Source organism: Adiantum capillus-veneris, chromosome 4, assembly GCF_014529385.1.
Source record: "Adiantum capillus-veneris isolate H3 chromosome 4, ASM1452938v2, whole genome shotgun sequence".
Taxonomy (NCBI): Eukaryota; Viridiplantae; Streptophyta; class Polypodiopsida; order Polypodiales; family Pteridaceae; genus Adiantum; species Adiantum capillus-veneris.
In genome coordinates, this window is record NC_140934.1 from 83878541 (window position 1) to 83895763 (window position 17223).

General features: G+C 47.1%; 1 protein-coding gene across 5 annotated transcripts in view; it reads left to right on the plus strand.

Annotated features, from left to right (window-relative positions):
* The window catches only part of LOC147459513 (serine/threonine protein kinase HRR25-like), a 77727-nt gene that overhangs the window by 35869 nt on the left and 24635 nt on the right, over window positions 1-17223 (plus strand). For all 5 annotated transcript variants that reach the window (XM_086510773.1, XM_086510772.1, XM_086510775.1 and 2 more), the window contains 4 exons: window positions 2052-2121; window positions 2204-2352; window positions 2436-2531; window positions 2692-2762. In XM_086510773.1, the coding sequence (XP_086366899.1) occupies window positions 2052-2121; window positions 2204-2352; window positions 2436-2531; window positions 2692-2762 (386 nt within the window). The remainder of the gene's footprint in view (window positions 1-2051; window positions 2122-2203; window positions 2353-2435; window positions 2532-2691; window positions 2763-17223) is intronic.

Sequence of the window (17223 nt, forward strand, 5' to 3'; positions counted from 1 at the left end):
ACTACAGGACCAGTTTTGACTTTGCCGGACTTGTAGAAGTCATTTGAAGTATATTGTGATGCTTGTGGTCGTAGTCTGGGTGCGGTCTTAATGCAAGAAGGCCATGTCATTGCCTACGAGAGCAGATTATTCTCAAGGCCGGAATTGACATCACAAATTTATGTGAGAGAGCTTTTGGAGGTTATCCATGCTCTTACTCTGTGGTGACATTACCTACTCGGAGCGGATTTTACTGTCTTTACAGACCATTAGAGTTTACGCTACTTCTTTTCTCAAAAGCAGCTATTGGAGAAGCAGATGCGGTGGGCGAACATCTTGTCACAGTTTCACTTCTAGATTGTCCATGTTCAGGGACAAAAGAATTTGGTGGTAGATGCTTTGTCTCGGAAGCCGTTGGTTTTGGCTATTTCCTCATTTCTGTGCTCGCACTGACACATAATTTTCTGAGCCTAAAATTCTGAGGCTATTGTCTACCCCTTTTGAAGGCCCGATTTCCCAATCACTAGGGCTTCATGGTATTGTATTTTTCTACTAGGTTCTCCCTAAGTGCTCTGGCCCATGTTTAGGACGCACCTAAGGCCTGAGAACTAATAGTTCTATTTTGGTGTGCGCACAACTATTTGAGTAATTATTTTCTAGTAAATAAATTAATTGTTTACAGAAACTGATATAGTTACAGGGGGTGGGGGGACTGGGAGGCGGGGCGGGGGCGAAGTGAATCAGGGAGAGGGGCGAGCAGGCGGGCTAGCTGTGCAAGCAGGGAAGGGGCAGGGGGAGGCAATGCGAGCAGCGAGAAAAGGGGGGGGGGGGGGGGGGGGCATGACATTCGAGTGTCTACGAGTGGTTTTTGTGTCACGCTTGGTAGTTTATGCATATCTTGTTAAGCAAGAAGCAACCTATTGTGGCCGTCTCTAGTTATGAGGTTGAGTATAGGGTAGCTTTCACTGCTACGATTGAGTGTGCATGGCTTAGACGCCTTGTGGCTGATTTGGGAGTTGAATAGGAGTATGGCATTTTTCATCTATATTGACAGTTAGAGTGCATTGGCAGTTGTTGTGAGGACTTTCTTGCTCGCACAAAGCACATTGAAGGGCATTATCACTATGTAAGGGAGAGATTCTTAGCTAGAGAAATCAGCTTGGCGTACGTGCCGAGGCAGGATAACCTTACAGATCTATTCACAAAGGCATTGCGTGGTGAGAGGTTCGAAGCTTTTCGCAAAGCTTTGGGCTTGCTTCCCTATGTGGACTGAGCATGTCACTTCCCTATACTCTGTGTGCCAACTCTCGTTCATCGCATCACTCCTAGGGGGGATTTGTTACTATGTATATGGTAGTGATGTGTGTGAACACACTTAGGACCGCCTGGGCACTTTTACCCCTCACTAGGATCCTAGGAGGTTTTCCCCCCGTGCTTTGTATATACCCATCTCTGCAGGGCTAACTTATTTTGTATTTGCACATTGAGTAATACATTCTCTATTGTGTGCCTTGAGGATCTCCTCCATCGTTAAGCTCTGTGTGCATTCTTGCAACCCTAACTCCAAGAATTCAAGCCCTTGGTGACAAGGTCGTCATATAGGGGTTGGTACACAGATCTTTGAAACAGTATGTAACCATCAAAACTAGAACACTAAACAATTGCAACATTCCTTATTTTCCATAAAATTCACAGGAGTGAGAATCTATCTCAGGTGCAGGTCATTGCGTGAGGCAAGAAGACAAAAAAAATTTCGTTTGCAAAAAGTTTGTTGGTTGTTTACACGTCATCAAAGAATTCAAGCATCCAACATTCAGAAGCAAGAGTAGTGCACATGGCATTGTTCATTTGTTTTCAAGAGTCGTGTGCGATAATACTTTGCAGCTCAAACTCCCAGTACATCTGGAATTTTCTATATTTTATTTCTATGCTTGCCTTTTTTGGCAACCAAAATTGGAATGTAACTCAACGGCTGTATTTGTAATTCAGTTTTCCTTTTTGTTTGCTTGATTTGGATTTTGTTAGCTATGTTGAAGTACGCTAATCAAGTGCTCTTTTTATTTCAATAATAGGAAACTGCCAAAGCTCAACATCCACAGGTCTTTTATGAAGCTGATATTTACAAAGTTCTTCAGGGAGGAAGTAGGTGCTTGATTATCTTCTGTTGGATGGTCAGTATTCATATGGGAAGAGCTTTTGAATACAAGTTAGTTTGTGTTCGCAGTGGGGATTCCAAGTGTCAGGTGGACAGGAACAGTGGCTAATTTTAATGTATTGGTGCTTGACTTATTGGGACCAAGTTTGGAGGATCTTTTTATATTTTTCAATAGGAAGTTTTCCCTCAAGACGGTGCTGATGCTTGCAGATCAAATGGTTTGAAATGCTCTGCCTCATGGAAGAACTTTAAATAGTTTGAATAGGGAGACAGAATTTAAATGTTACACTTCTTCATGTAGCTCAATAGGATAGAGTATGTGCATTCAAAGAGCCTTCTCCATCGTGACATTAAACCAGAAAATTTCCTGATGGTGACCGATAACAGAGCAAACCAGGTATGTGTTCTTAAACTGACTATATTATTATCTAGGCAGAATTCGATTTTTTAATTGCAAACTTTGAGAACTTTCAAAACAGATACTAGGTTGCAACAGATGCATGTTTCAAGTTTGAGTTATGTCAAAGTAACAATCTCTCACTAGCTTGCTAATGCAGGTTTACTTAATCGACTATGGGCTTGTCAAGAAATTTAGAGATCCCTTGTCGCACTCACATATTTCTTACAGGTCAGTGTAAACGAACATGTATATGTAGCTTATATGCTTTTACATTGTACTCTTTATCCAATCAGAAAAGAGGACTTTATACTTTTTCTGCTCCTTATACAGTGGAAGTTTAATTTCCTATGCTCTTGTCATTTCAGCACTTCCTCTTTTTCTTCCTTATGCTCCTTTTGACATATTTTAAACTCTTTGCTATTAAAATTTTCATTAGTATGTGTTCTCCTTCTGTATGTTCTGAAGACATTGTATTCATTTTGGACTCAGCCACCAAAGGCTTGCACAGCACCTCTTTTGATGCACCACATTTCTCTGTCGATAGGGATCTGAGAGTGAACCTTGGGGTTGAAGACCCCAGCCACAAAGCTAGTCGCGACCTCTCTTTGCCTCCTTCCTAGGAGCACGTCTGCATCTGCCATCATATCCCTGTCTGGTGGAAGAGGCTTCTCCGGAAGCCAAGCCAAAAGAAACGATCTGCTATCAATGACATAATTGTGAGACATGAGAGTGCTTTTGCATTATATCGACTACTCCACTCCGGCACTCTCGGGGACAACTTTCATGCCTGATGTACAGTGAGGAAAACAAGGAGACAAAAGCATTGCAACTCATCCGACCAGTTAAGCGTACTTGTGCAATCAGGCAAAACATGCAGGAAAAAGGTCCTCTTGGAGAAGTTAGAACACCCAGCCATGAGCGAATGGCGGGATGAGCATGCTGTTTAACAAAGGCTGTGATAGTCTTGCACCTGTCCAAGACTCCTTCCCTGTAGAAGGAAAATAGAAAGATAGCCTAGGATGCTGAGAATTGCCCACCAACAAGGTGGGCTAGGACCTGTGCAACAAGTATACTTGCACATGGAGTAGGCCGTAGGGTAAGACCATCACCGCTGCTCAACGCAATAGAGGACCCGGTCAGAGGGATGCAATCCATAAACATGTGTAAAAATGGCACCAATGAGGTGGGTTAGGGATAAGTGGCAAAGGAGATGGAGCAGCAGAGGTGGAGGGGCAAGGAATCAGGATCACAACAAATTGGTGTGGGTCTAGGAGGTGGAGGAGGCAGAGCGAGAGTGGACAGAGGGTGTGCGATGATCGGCAATGGAGGGAAGTTTGTGTCCATGGCAAAAGAGGGGTCCAGCTCTCGATGGTGTAGGGGACTCGAATGTGGGGGTGGAGAGGGAGGGTCAACAATGGTGGGGGACAGGCTCCCGCGTGGTAGAAGCGGAGCACTATGGAGGGGGGACTGAGTGGGGTGGCTGAGCCCTATGAAGGAAGTAGGAAGTGGGAAAGCTGCCTGTGAAGGGGTTGGAGGAGGTACAGGACGGCGCTGAGGAACAGACTACTGACAGTGAAAGATATGGCGGCGTTGAACAGGCTGCCAGGTATCAATGGGGCTCTGAGGTGGTAGGGGTGGTGATCAAGGTCTAGCACGTTGTAGCTACTGTTGAGGACGATGTAAAGTGGGACAGACACTCACGTGCCATGTTTCCAAATTCATTCCACCAAAGGCATTGGTCCGAACGATGAGTCAACCTTTCCATCTGACATCACCTCAAAGGAATTCTGAAACTCTTGGGAGCCTGTGGCACATACCTGTACTTGCATGGCACCCAAGTCATAAGTCGTAGAGTTTGGGATGACCAAGCCCCATTGTTGTGGAAATTCCATGGCCGGACCACGGTGCTCAAGCTGTATGCCAGGGAAAAGGAAGGTAACCGAAAATCGAGGGATCTCTTGGCGGTGCTCAAACTCAGCAACAGTGAAACCTGGGTACCAGGAGTGAGGACCCCATACAATAGCCTGAGACTATAGGAGCCATAACGTAGACAAATGTGCCAGGAAGTAGCCTCTACCTAGAAAAGACAGCTCCAAACTTTGGCCCGATACAACAAAGCGTGTGGATCGGAGGAATTCTCTGATGGTGGAAAAAGGAGGGGATTGTCCAATTATCCAGCCAATGAGGGTGCGCCCATGGAAAGAGCGAACGGTGTCTGCCACCAAAGCTGACTCCGTTGAGAACCCAAAACCGGCGAAGAAGCCTCCATGACGCAAGGATGTTGACACTGAGGATGACCCATGGATGAGAACACCCTAGATGGGGGATTTTGATAAGAGACTTCAATGAAGATGCTGACGGAAAGGAACCCGGCGAAAGAGATCCTTGTCAACTCTCTCTCTCTCTCCCCCCTTTCTCTATCTATCTATCTATCTCTAAGGTCTCTTGGGATAGTTTCCTACCACGTTAAAATGCTCTTCTTCTTCTTCTTCTAAGGGAAAGGAACATTAATTTAGAAATCCTTGATAATTTCTCTCTCCTCTCTCTTTGGTATAGTGTACAATTATTAAGAATTTTGAGAATCCACTACCGAGGACATCCCCCTCATAGATCTATCTATCGTTCATACCATTTATATATGGTCATTTTGTTGTAATTGCACCCCTCTTATGACTCATAAGAGGATCCTCGAAGCTATCTATTGTTTCTTTCCTTCTTTTATGCCCTTATGGAAAGATGCCTATAGTGGGATGCAACTTTCAGATGTACTGATTTGTCATGTACGTTGACTTTGGCCTCACAAGTCTCTCTCTCTCTCTCTCTCTCTCTCTCTCTCTCTCTAAGAAAGATGCTGATTTCTTTTACTTGGAAGATCCCTCATAATGCCCAAATAGTGCCAATTCATAGGGCAAGTACATAACTATTTACAAAGCAGGTCTAAAGACGTCAAACTGGAAAACTATAAAAACTAGATAAAACTAGCCACATGGACTGCCATAAAGTGATGACGTGGCATGGCCTAAATGACAAAGGCCGGACAACAAGGGGCGTAAACCCTAGTGAAAGAGCCCGAAGAAGTTTTACCAACTGACAAAACTTATCCGAGTGGCAAGAGGGGTTAGAAATTAAAATCCTAACCCTCCGGACTTACGGAACCCGGCCGAGGGGCCTAAAATAATAAATTATTAAAAATAAAGCAAGAACCCAAAAATTGCGTAAAGGTTGATGATGTGGCAAACTGTACGGATCTTCGCTAATCGTGCTGACGTGGCATGCCATACAGACGGCCCATGGGGTTCTAGCTCTTGGGGTATGAGATGCTTTTAGACTAATGCTTTTCATGTAACCACGTTTGAGCAAGGCCATGGGCCTTTAAAAGTGTGCCAGGGCCTCTCCTCTGGGTAGATTAGCTTGGAAGCTTGCTAGAGAGAGGACCCTTGGACATTGTACTTGTCGAAGCTTAATAATGAAGAAATACCGAGAAGGGGCGCAAGTCTTTGAGGCCTGTGCTTCTAGGCGCAGAACTCCTTCGTGCCATGCCGTCTCTCTCTCTCTCTCTCTCTCTCTCTCTCTCTCTCTCTCTCTCCATTTTGTTCAGCTGTTTCAATTTCTCTTCTGTGTGTTGCGTGAGATCTTTGGCTTGGAGTGTCCTAGTCTATTACAGTGATATTGCAGCTCCGACGATTCTTCTTCTACGAAGGACCCCATCCCTTTACTTGCAGCACACGTGGATTCAATTGACAAATCCCGCCAAGAGGAAACTATTGCACCTGATCACTTGGGTAAAAAAGAAACCAACAAAGATTCCAATGCCTTTCCGAGGAATCGGGAGAGGAGTATGGTCCGCTTCCACCCTCAACGTTTGAAAGAACGGAGATGCAGCGTCAACAATAGGTCGACAACTGTCCTCAATAGATGATACGACACTCCCAAGGTTCCCCAACACGCGAAATTTTGGCGAAGCATCCACTTGACGAGGTGCACTCTCGATGGCATGCCGCCATTAATTCACCTCTCAAGTCGGCTTTGAACAAGAAACCTACACCGGCGGCCTCTAGACAGAGAGTTTACTTAGAGGATGAGGTTGATGAAGTTGTAGAGCGACGAGTCAACAGACTCATGAAGAACAAGAAGCAGTCGCGTAACAAGAGTCGAACAGCAGACTATCCAGGCTACTTGGGTCTAAATCTACCTTTGAGGCCGCTAGTAAACCGAAGAAGTGTGTTTGCTTCGAGGATGATGCCAGTTCATCATTGTCCTCTTCAAACAGTTCAAAGAGTTTCTCTTCCTCTAACTTTAGTGATGATAATAGAAAAGACAGGAAGCAGATAAACACGCTTCTGACTTTAGTGATGACAGTAGAAAAGACAAGAAGTAGAGAAACACACAGAAAGACAAGAAAGGCAAGAAGAGCAGATCCCGTAGGAAGTCTCGGCAAGATTCAGGCAGTTCGGATGAGGACTCTTCGTCGTTTGAGAATTCAAATTCCGAGGAGTCGATGTACATGATGAAGAGAAAATCTCTGTACTGGGCAAACCAGCACGGCCATCTTGAGCATGCTATTTCAATAATTCACCATCAGAACCTTGAGGATATGCTTGATCAGTATGCCATTGACCGAGATTTTGCAGACATCTTCGATCGGTTGCTGAGTGGGGAGACAGTTGCATGCTATGCTATGAAGGAAGGTTATTTAATGCGGAAGACAATGTTGTATGTTACTCAAGGGTTGAGGAACAAGGTTTTGACAGTACCATTGTCCACCTCTTGCGGACCATCATGGCAATGACGACACCTTGAAAGGTGTGGAGAAGTATTTCTATTGGCTAAGGCTCAAAAAGGATGTGGAGGAGTTTGTTCGCAATTGTTTGGTATGCCAAAAGGTCAAGTTTGATTAGCATAAGGCACTTGGTCTCCTACAACCTCTACCCATTCCTAGCTGACCTTGGGAGAGTATAGCAATGGACTTCATTTTTGATCTTCCCAAGACGCAGAGTGGGCATGATGGCATTCAGCAAATAGGCCCACTTTATTCCTGTAAAGAAGACACTTAAAGCCGACCATTTGGCTAAGCTATTTGTCTCACAAATTTTTAGATTACATGGTATGCCTGAATCCAGAGTTTCAGTTAGAGATCTCCGTTTCATGAGCTTGTTTTGTAGGGCTATTTAGGCAAATATAGGCACAAGGCTTAAATTCTCTTTCTTGTTTCACCCACAGATAGATGGGCTGTCGGAGATGGCCAATTCAGTGGTCTTGGACTTATTGAAGTCGTATATCGCTGATTAGGAGACTCAATGGGAGAAGTATTTGCCCTTGGTGGAGTTTGCCCACAATAACACGGTCATACTCATACGTCTACCGGGAAAGCACCATTTGAGATTATCGAGGGTGTCAGGAAGGTTCCACCTATTCTTATCAGCAAAGATAATTCTTTTGAAGCAGATCAGTATACACAGGATCTGGACACTGTGTTTGCCAAGGTATGGGAGGCTTTGGAGAAGTCTCAAGCACGGCATAAGAAAGCAGCAGACAAGCATTGACGTGACTTGCAGTTGAAGGAAGATGATTGGGTGCTAGTACGGTTTGAGAAGGCACACCTATAGTAAAGGAAGTTTAAGGAGAGGCTTTTTTCAAAGCTAAGTTTGCGATACTATGGACCTTTCCAGATCCAAGAAAAGATAAATGAAGTATCCTTTAGGCTGAAGTTATCAGACACTTGGAAGATTCACAATGCGTTTCATGTGAGTCTTTGGAACCTTTCAAAGGTGAAGTGCCAGTGAACATGGGGCCTGATGAGCAGCCCGAAGTGGAAGAGACCGAGGAGATTCTCATTCTCGAACAGGTCCTAGCTCACAAGAAGGAAAGTGAAATGTAAGCTGATACGACGGTATTTGGTCAAGTTCAGGAATTATCCGGCTCTTGGTGCCAATTGGATGGAGGAGGAGGACCTAGAGGCTAGTAGATATTCCTCAGGTATTAGAGCTTTACCTTAAAGCTATTGGTTTAGCACTGACTATTCCAAGAGTTGCCGATGAATCACATGTTGAATGTGGTGGGGTACAGACTACAAAAGAAGGGAGTTACTCCGCTCCTTTGTCACACGTTACCTCGATGGAATATAGTCATTGATTTCTTCTGAGATTTCAGGGATACTGACGGGTTGACAGTATTCTTGTCACAAAAACGGAAGCATGTACTTAAGACTTAAAAACTAATTACACTTTTTCACAAGAGATTTTGCACAAGATACTTACGAGAGAATGACGTAGTAAAGGACACAGCACTAGGGACCAAAAGTTGGGCTATTCCCCCTCTTGAAGGAGATTTCTTATTATTCCTGAACAAATACAAGCACATGAATCCGAAACAGCATACGCTGCTCGTATCCCAGATACTATTCTGATGCATGAGTACGCATAAGTTCATAAGCCTATTGGCTGAAATTTTCATACCTGTAGCCGAGCAACGGCTATTTTTGATTCACACTGGATCTATTCGCACGGGAGAAGTTTCTGTTGTTCTCTACTTGCGTAGGTGGTATCCTCAAGAGTGTTAAGTGGCTGAAAATTATCTATGGACATCGTCGGAATGCTGAAATTCGGTGCGGACAGCCACTACCATGCTTGTCTGAGTGCGTCTACTCCCCATAGTGACGCACACAAGCTCTATGGTACACCTTGCATCCTCGCTGCAAGTTGTGTAAGTTTTGCATTGCGGTCAGAGAGGCTCCGAACAAGAGATGAGCGCTGAGAGAGAGGGCTGAACTGAGCACTGAGAGGGAGAGAGCTCAGTGTGTCTAGAAACTAGTGCAGGGCACCCCCTTGAGATAGGGCTAGCCCTCCTTTATAGTCTTGCACGGAGATTCACCATGTGGTGTTGCATGAGAGAGAGAGAGAGAGAGAGAGAGAGAGAGAGAGAGAGAGAGAGAGAGAGAGAGAGAGAGAGAGAGAGAGAGAGAGAGAAACTTCCCATGCTGATCTTCCAGTTTTTCCATGCTACTTGTTGAGTTTAATTTTTTTTTTTTCCCTTGTGAAAAAGATCCTTCCATTAGCTAATAAAACTGCCCATAGGGCTACAACCAGCTTTGCTAGAGAGGGCTGTATCAACAACAAGAAGAGACTCTCCCAATGAAAAGCAGAATATTTACAATGGGCTAAATCAAGAGATGGGAGGAGGAAAGAGCCACACAGGTTGACGGTAGTGCCATCTGGGTGCCCCTTGGACCATGGTGAAAGAAAGGCCCTGGGCACCAGAGTCGCAGGAATGCCTCTCTGCGCTTCCGGATGCGGACGAAGCTGTCCTGGAGTCTCTCGAATTGGCCCCTGAGAGTGTGAATCACCTCTAACCAAAAATCACGAACAGTCTCTGTTGGTGGGACAAGGCGAGTCTCGAAGATGCGGAAGCAGTAGGCCCGCCAAATGAACCAGAGTGTCAGGCCGTAGATGAGCTCCCAACACACCTCTCTCTCACTGCAGCACTCTCGGGGGGTAAGCTCTGTGGCTAGCTGAAGTGTAGGTCGACCCCCCTGGTTCACTATCATCTTGTTGGTGGAAGCCAACTCAAAATGGAGCGCAGGGCCCCTAAGTGTGGACCAGGCTGCAACACCCCAAATGTATTGTTGAGCTATGGAAAGAGCCGGCATCAGTTGAAGGACCCAAAGCCAAACTTGCTGTGCCATGGGCAGTCCCATAGACAGTGTCGCTGACTCTCCATAGGGTGACCACAAGCTACGAACAACCATTGTGCACTAGCCAACTCCCAACTGCTGTAGCTTTGTGTGCAACAAGCCACTAGAACAAAGTGACTCTCCTCGGCTGTGTGGAGTCCGACAACCGCCCCAGAAACCTGTAAAGAACTCAGGTGTGAGACCCTCCTCCTGCCAATGAAGTGCTGCAGCAGGGCGAGCCTCCCTTCGTGCTACCAGTATGTGGCACCCTAGTCGCACTGTGTACTGAAAGAATGGAATCCCAGGCTGGTCGGCTATAGAGAAGGGGTCTCTCCAGAACCACTCTCCAGGGTCCCACTGTACTCCAGCCAGAGGGCAGCTCTCTCAAGCCCAAAGTCGCCAGTGGCCTGTCTCAAGATCTGCAGGGTTAGCATCTCTGACACAGGTCCTCCCATAAGACTCGTATCCTCTGAAAGCAACACTCTGCAACTTGAGGAGCCTCTATTGAGACTCTGTGAAGGAGACCTTCTCCGTGGATCTCAAAAAACATGTAAGGTACGGACTCCGCGCAAGCCCAAATTGCAATGAGGACCTTAAGTCGCGTGAAGGCCCCCATCCATCTGGGAGCTGCTGTCTCTAGAGGGGTGAGCCACTCAGCTGATAAGGCCTCTGTAATGTCCTGGCACATGCTCTACACACCTCTCATGCGTCGGAGGTGGATGCTCTAAGCCTCCTCGGACAAACCTGAAAACTGTAGCCAGTCACCGAGAGTGTAGGCTGGACCCTCTGCCGTGGGACCCCAAGAAACATGACACCTACTACCAATCGGGTGGCCTCTCTGAGTGCTGACCAAGGGTTTCCAAACAAGGGGCTGTCTCAAGCGCTCCTCTGTGCAGGTGGGCTGATGCTGCTCTAGGCCACTCCTCAACAGCTCCCTGGATTCAAGCAAGCTCGCAGCAAAACGGTCCCCCATCCTCCTACTCAGACCAACTCTATGCATCTCTGTAAAGATCCACATGATGGAAAGGCTCCAAGGCCTCCTGCATGAGGCACTCGAGCTCGAAGTGGGTGAAGCAACAACTCCTTCTAGTGCTCCTCCCCTGGAAGCAGTCCTCTGACCACAAACTTCCCAAGAAGGGCTCTACTCTGCTGTGCTGGGTCGATGACTCCCAGCCTCCCCTGAGAAAATGGTAAGGTGATGATCTGCCAGGCTACTTTGGCTCGAGTGAGCTGGGCGTCGCGCTTTGACCAAAGAAAGTTCCTGATCAACCTCTCCAGCTGGTTGATACAGGAGATCGATAAGATCCAGCAAGATGTGATGTACCACGTAATAGCCAGCAACACCAGGTTGGCCACTACAACTCTGCCTGCCAAAGAGAGCCGTGCCGAACTCCAATGCAGCAACTTCCTCCTAATGGACAGGAGAAGGGGAACAATCTACTGCTCAGGGCACAAGTCTAAGCCAACCTGGCAAGCCAAATATCGTACTGGAGTCCATGGGGGGATCCACCTGAAGCCCTCACGTGGCCTAGGCAAGGCAGCTTCTCTCTGCATGTAGCGTGACGCTCTGACTGAGGCTGAGCTGACAACTCTTGGTAAAAGTCAGTAGCAACTGCACGCATGTCCTCCGACTTTGAAGCAATTGACCCATCGGGTCTCCTCAACTGGCTGACACTGGTGTGCGCATGACGGGGACCCAGTAACTCTGTCACCCACCTGGGTCCACTGAGATGCTTGCGGATAGAAGGCAAACTCGTGAGGCCTCTCCTCAATGCTAGCCAACTCCTGTCGAGCCTGCTGTAACTGTCCTCCAACCAAGGACCGTCTGGATGATGCTTTTGCATCCTTTGCAAGGAAACCACGCCTCGACGGAGACGCTTCTGCTCCTCCTTGGCTGCAACCAAGCAAGCTGCAGACTCCTGGTGGAAGAAGCGACTAATCTCAGCAAGTCCAGAGGCCACTCTACTAGTTAGGGTGTCCTGTGTGTCCAAGCCCTCTGTCCAAAGCGCCACCTCTCGCTCTCTAAGCTCGAGTCCAACAAGATCCTCTTAGAAATGCGGAGCATCGTGCTCTCCCTCCTCTGTCTGTTTGTCACAGTGAGGATCACTGGTGCATGGTCGGAGAAAGAAGTCCCGGCCAGAACGCAAACAAATCCCCCCATGTCATAGAGGTGGTCATTGGCGTAGACACTTGTGCATGGTCGGAGAAAGAAGTCCCTGCCAGAACGCAAACAAATCCCCCCATGTCATACAGGTGGTACTGGTGTAGAAGCGATCTATCCGAGATAGATTCACTCCTACTCTGCGGTCAGAGCAAGAGAAGGACAACTTGTCTGGGGGCCTCACAAAAGCCTGAATGCTGCCAAACATCAGAGATCCTGAAAATCATCCATAGACACTCCCAAGCTGCCAATTCAGCCCCGTGAACAGTAGCATGGCTACCTCCAATCCTTTTAGGGGGTCCTCCAGCATGTTGCAGTCTCCCCCAACATGCCACTGCTCTGCATGGGGCAGAGACTCTACAATATGAGACCAAAACTGTGCTCGTGCACTTGCGCATAGATGTTCAGGAAGCCCACAAGGCAACCTTTAACGTGCATAGTAATCCATTGAGCCCTGCCAGGGGCATGTTGCCATGAGTCCACAATAGTCATACATACCCCTCCCTGGATACCACCAAGTCCAAATGCAGCTGACCAAAATGTCTCATAGCGACCACACAAGATCTGACCACATCGTCTGATACGGCTCTCACATAGATGACACTCCTAAAGAATAAGAATATCAATCTCACCGCCCACAAGACATTGCTGAAGCTCCTAGCACAACCGACCCTGTCGACGTTGAAACTGGGGTCCTCCTAATCCCTGCATGTTCCATGAGACAATCCTCATGGAGTTAGTGAGAGAGAAGAGATGTTGCAGCAGCAACCAATCTCGCTATGTTCGAGGCCGGCTTGGATGGGGAGTAATCTGCATCCGAGCGACCCCGAGATTGGCGTGAATATAAAGACTGTTTAACCCAAGCCCAAGAAGAGCGTGCCATCCATCGGGCTACCTCCTCTGTCTAGGAGTCCTCATGTATATATACATAGCACGATGGGCTCTGCGTGTCAGCAAAGAAGTGTACCACAATGTGTCTACATCCTGCTGTGTTCCAAGGTGTCACCGAGAACTTGGCCAACGGCCACAAGGTCTATACCAGATCTGTAACCTCCAAGTCTCCCATGTGGTGAGAGAACTCAAGAGCGTGAGCTAGAAGCCAATCCAACACGGAGTCCAGAGTCCATTGAGACTGGTCCCTGCCACACAAAGGAAAAGAGAAGCCAACCACTGTGTCCAGGGCCTCTATCCCTCTAGTTGCAACAGAACATGGACTCTGAAGCAAGCCGCCTCAAAGTCTGGTGAAGAGTCGTCGAGGAAGCGTGTGAAGTCGTAGGTGAAGGTCCGATCTATGACAGATGTTGAAACTCGTCAACCGTCGAGGGATAGCGGCAAAGAGAGACGTCTGCACTAGGAGGAGGGTTCGTAAGAAAGTCCGCTCCTCTCTCACTAGACGGCTCGCGGAAAAAGCGCTGCCAAGCGACCTCCTAGCAGACGATGAAGGTCCTACCCCTTGAGCTGGTTGTGGGGTAGGAGTAGGAGAGGGTGAAGGTGCAGGGGGGACTAGTGGGTGGAATGGGAGCGATAACTGGGGGAGGGGGGGGGGGGGGGGGGGGGGGGGGGGGGGTTGGGGGTGTGTGGCTCGGGGGGAGAAGGGGCTGTCGATGGTGATGAGGTGGAGGGAGGAGCTATGGTCTCGTCTTGCTGTAAGTGGGTTAAAACAGTTCCCTGTGGGAACCCACTGTAGTCTGCTGGTGACTTGATGTAGGGCGACCAACAGGGGGGGCCGGACTGACGTGGTGGTCCTTGGTGGCGACGGCCACGGACCTGCTGCCATCCCTTCTCTACTTGGGCACAAGGCATAGAGGAGGGGTGTGTCTGAGCTCCCTCTGTCTCTGCCTGCTGTGTTTGGCCAGCCCTAGGAGGTTGGGTTTGAGTCTGTGCCGAAGATCTGGGCCGCCTCCGTGGACAGGCCTTTGCTAGATGGCCCATCTGTCGACAAATAAAGCATTGGTTTGGGAGGCCGAATACTCCACAGTCTTGCGGAGCCAACCACCACTCACGCGAGGGAGAGGGACGACCTTCGGGAGGGGCGTGGGTGTTACGAACCAGAACGCATACTGAAGGTATGCCAACTGCCTTGGCAGCTATAGAAGCTACCGTGCGAGGTGTCTCCAGGACAATCCGAATCTCTGAGCCAATCCTGCAAAGGAGCGGGAGGTACTCTCCTCAAACCTGGGAAGCAGACTGAGATGGGGAGGTCTGTCTTCTCAGCAAGAACATCTATAGCCGGATCGAATCCATGGCGCCACTGTCGAAAGTGAGCTCTAGCTGCTTGAATGGCCTGGGGGCTCATTGCAATGACCTTGGACACCATCTCGGAAGACTCAAACTCTATCTGATAGTAGCCGCGCCGCTGTACGTTGATGATCTTGCCCACCTCGGCTAAAAGGCGGGCTTGGAGGAGATCTCGCACCTCCCCTTTGCTAGGTCTGGTGCTGATAATCTTGCAGAAATCAGAGGTAGCTTCGAGGCAGGCCACTTTTGCTTCTAAGCTCGCTTGCTTGGTCGACGAAAGAGCAAGTTGAATGGTCTACTCGGTGGTGTCAGGCGAGGGGGCTTCCGTCGAGTCCCTCTGAGGAGCAGCAGGAGCCGCCATTCTGTGTCTGCTGTTGAAGAAAGGAAGAGGCGGACGATGTCGGCGAAGAAACAACAGCCATAGGCCAAACCCAACAGAGTCAAGTTGGGTCGAAGTTGACTATTGATGAAGGTGAAGAGAAAAACAGGTAAGTTGAAAGAAGGCGAGGCTAAACCGGGGGGGGGGGGGGTGGTTGTTGGGGAGTGCGAAGTGGAGAGTTAAAGGGGGCGGGCGGAGGGTTGCGCACAACAGGCGGGAGTGCGTGGGACACACTGGGCAGAAGGAGGCGAGGGGACAAGCGGGCGGGCTGCGCATAGCTGAGGACAGGATAACGCATGCAGGGCAAAGGAGGCGGCAGGCAAGGGGGTTGTGCGTTGAAGGGCAGCGGGAGGAGCGGGGGGGAGTCTGGAAAGTAACAGCGAGCGCGCGTTGTTAACCGTACTTCCGTTAGTTTTTAATGTTTATTAACTTTGGCCGTGTTTAAACTGGCCATCCATTGGGTTTATAAGGTTTTAAACCTTTAGACTTACAAATGGGCCTTAAATCCTAGTGTTTTGGCCGGTTTCATCTCTTTTTCGACTCAATTTGGTGGCTCTCGTTGGGTCGTATTTTCGTTGTGTTCGGCCGGCCACTTCGTGGGCAGTCACCACAAAAACATTTAAATTATAGTTTTTTTGAGCAAACTGGAGACACTATCTTATTTATGTGCTTGTTTTGAACTATTCTTCACTGGGTCCGGCTATTGTTCTACTTATCATACTATTTAGACATGGATAAATTTCTAGATGGCGCATTGCACCGAAAAATTTACCGGTTCATGATTGGTACCAATAAATTCATATATTCATTATGTGTGCACAAAAGTCATTTTCATTGAATTGTACCCGTAGCCAAAAATATTACATCCCTCTGGCTTTTAAACAGTTGTCCTCAATTGTAAGGCTTCATGATACTTATGTAGGATGTCTGAGAATTCTTGCAATTGTGATTTCGTCAGCCACTTAGCATCTAAGGGTAGTAATTCTTAAACTTTACTAAGTACTTACGATGAGTTTTTCCAAACTATAGTTGGCGCTCATGATGGTGTATGATCTGTTATGGAAGAAGTATTTTTTTGGTTTCATCTACCTCAGGAGGATCTTTTGTAATCGGTTCTACAAGAGGTTTGCCAACAAAAGGTCGTAGAAGACTCATGTGAAAAGCATTATGGATTTTCCAATTCTCTGGAAGATCCAATGTAAATGCTACGTCATTTATTTGCTCAGTAATCTTAAACGGGCCATAATATCTGTTGAAAAGTTTTACAACTTTCCCTTTCTGATTGCCATGTTTCTTAAGTCATGCTTTATCAAACTTGAGAAGAACAAATTGTCCTTCAGTGAGCTTGAGATCACGAAGATGTTTATTAGTTGCTTTCTTATGCTTTTCTTGAGATCTAAGGATAGCACGCTTCACTTGAGTGTAAGAGGTATTTAGATCTCGAACAAATTTATCAGCTGCAACTATCTTATCCTTGGTGAGAAGGATGGAGGGAAGATTTGGTTTGCCATAAATAACTTCAAAAGGAGCTTTTTTTGTAGAGGAATGTACAATGTTATAATAGGCAAATTCTGTGAGAGGCAGATATTTCTGCCATTCTCGTTGGTTATCTGAGACATAGCACTTTAAAATGTCTAAGACTGTGGAGTTAGCCATTTTGCTTTGTCCATTTGTCTGAGGAGATAAGCTGGAGAAAAATTCAGCTTGATTCCCAAGTTTGTAAAAAGTGCTTGTCAAAAATTTTCGATCATTCATGGATCGCGATCACTGATAATTGTTTTGGGTATGCCATGATGCTTAAAAATCTAGGCCAGAAAGATTTTGGTCATGTGATCAGCTTTAATGGTCTTTCTTATGGGAATGAAATGAGCTTGCATACTAAATCTGTTTATAATAGTCCAGATTGCATCAATTCGTGGTAAATCCATTATAAAATCATGGTAATACTTTCCGAGGGTACCTGAGGTACCGGTTGGGACTGAAACAAGCTAGGATTCTTATGGCGATCATACTTAGCTTTTTGGCATGGTGTACATTCTCTGACATATTTATCTATGTCAGCTCGTAGTGTTGGCCAATAAAAATATCTTTCTAAGGTCTGTGTCGTGGACATTATGCCTCTATGTCTTGCGTAAGGAGAAGCATGTGCTTCATCCATTACCTTTGTTCTAAGTGGACGCGCCACACAAAGAGCTTGATGGAAATAAAGATACCATTTTTAATAGAATAGGGAAAAACATTA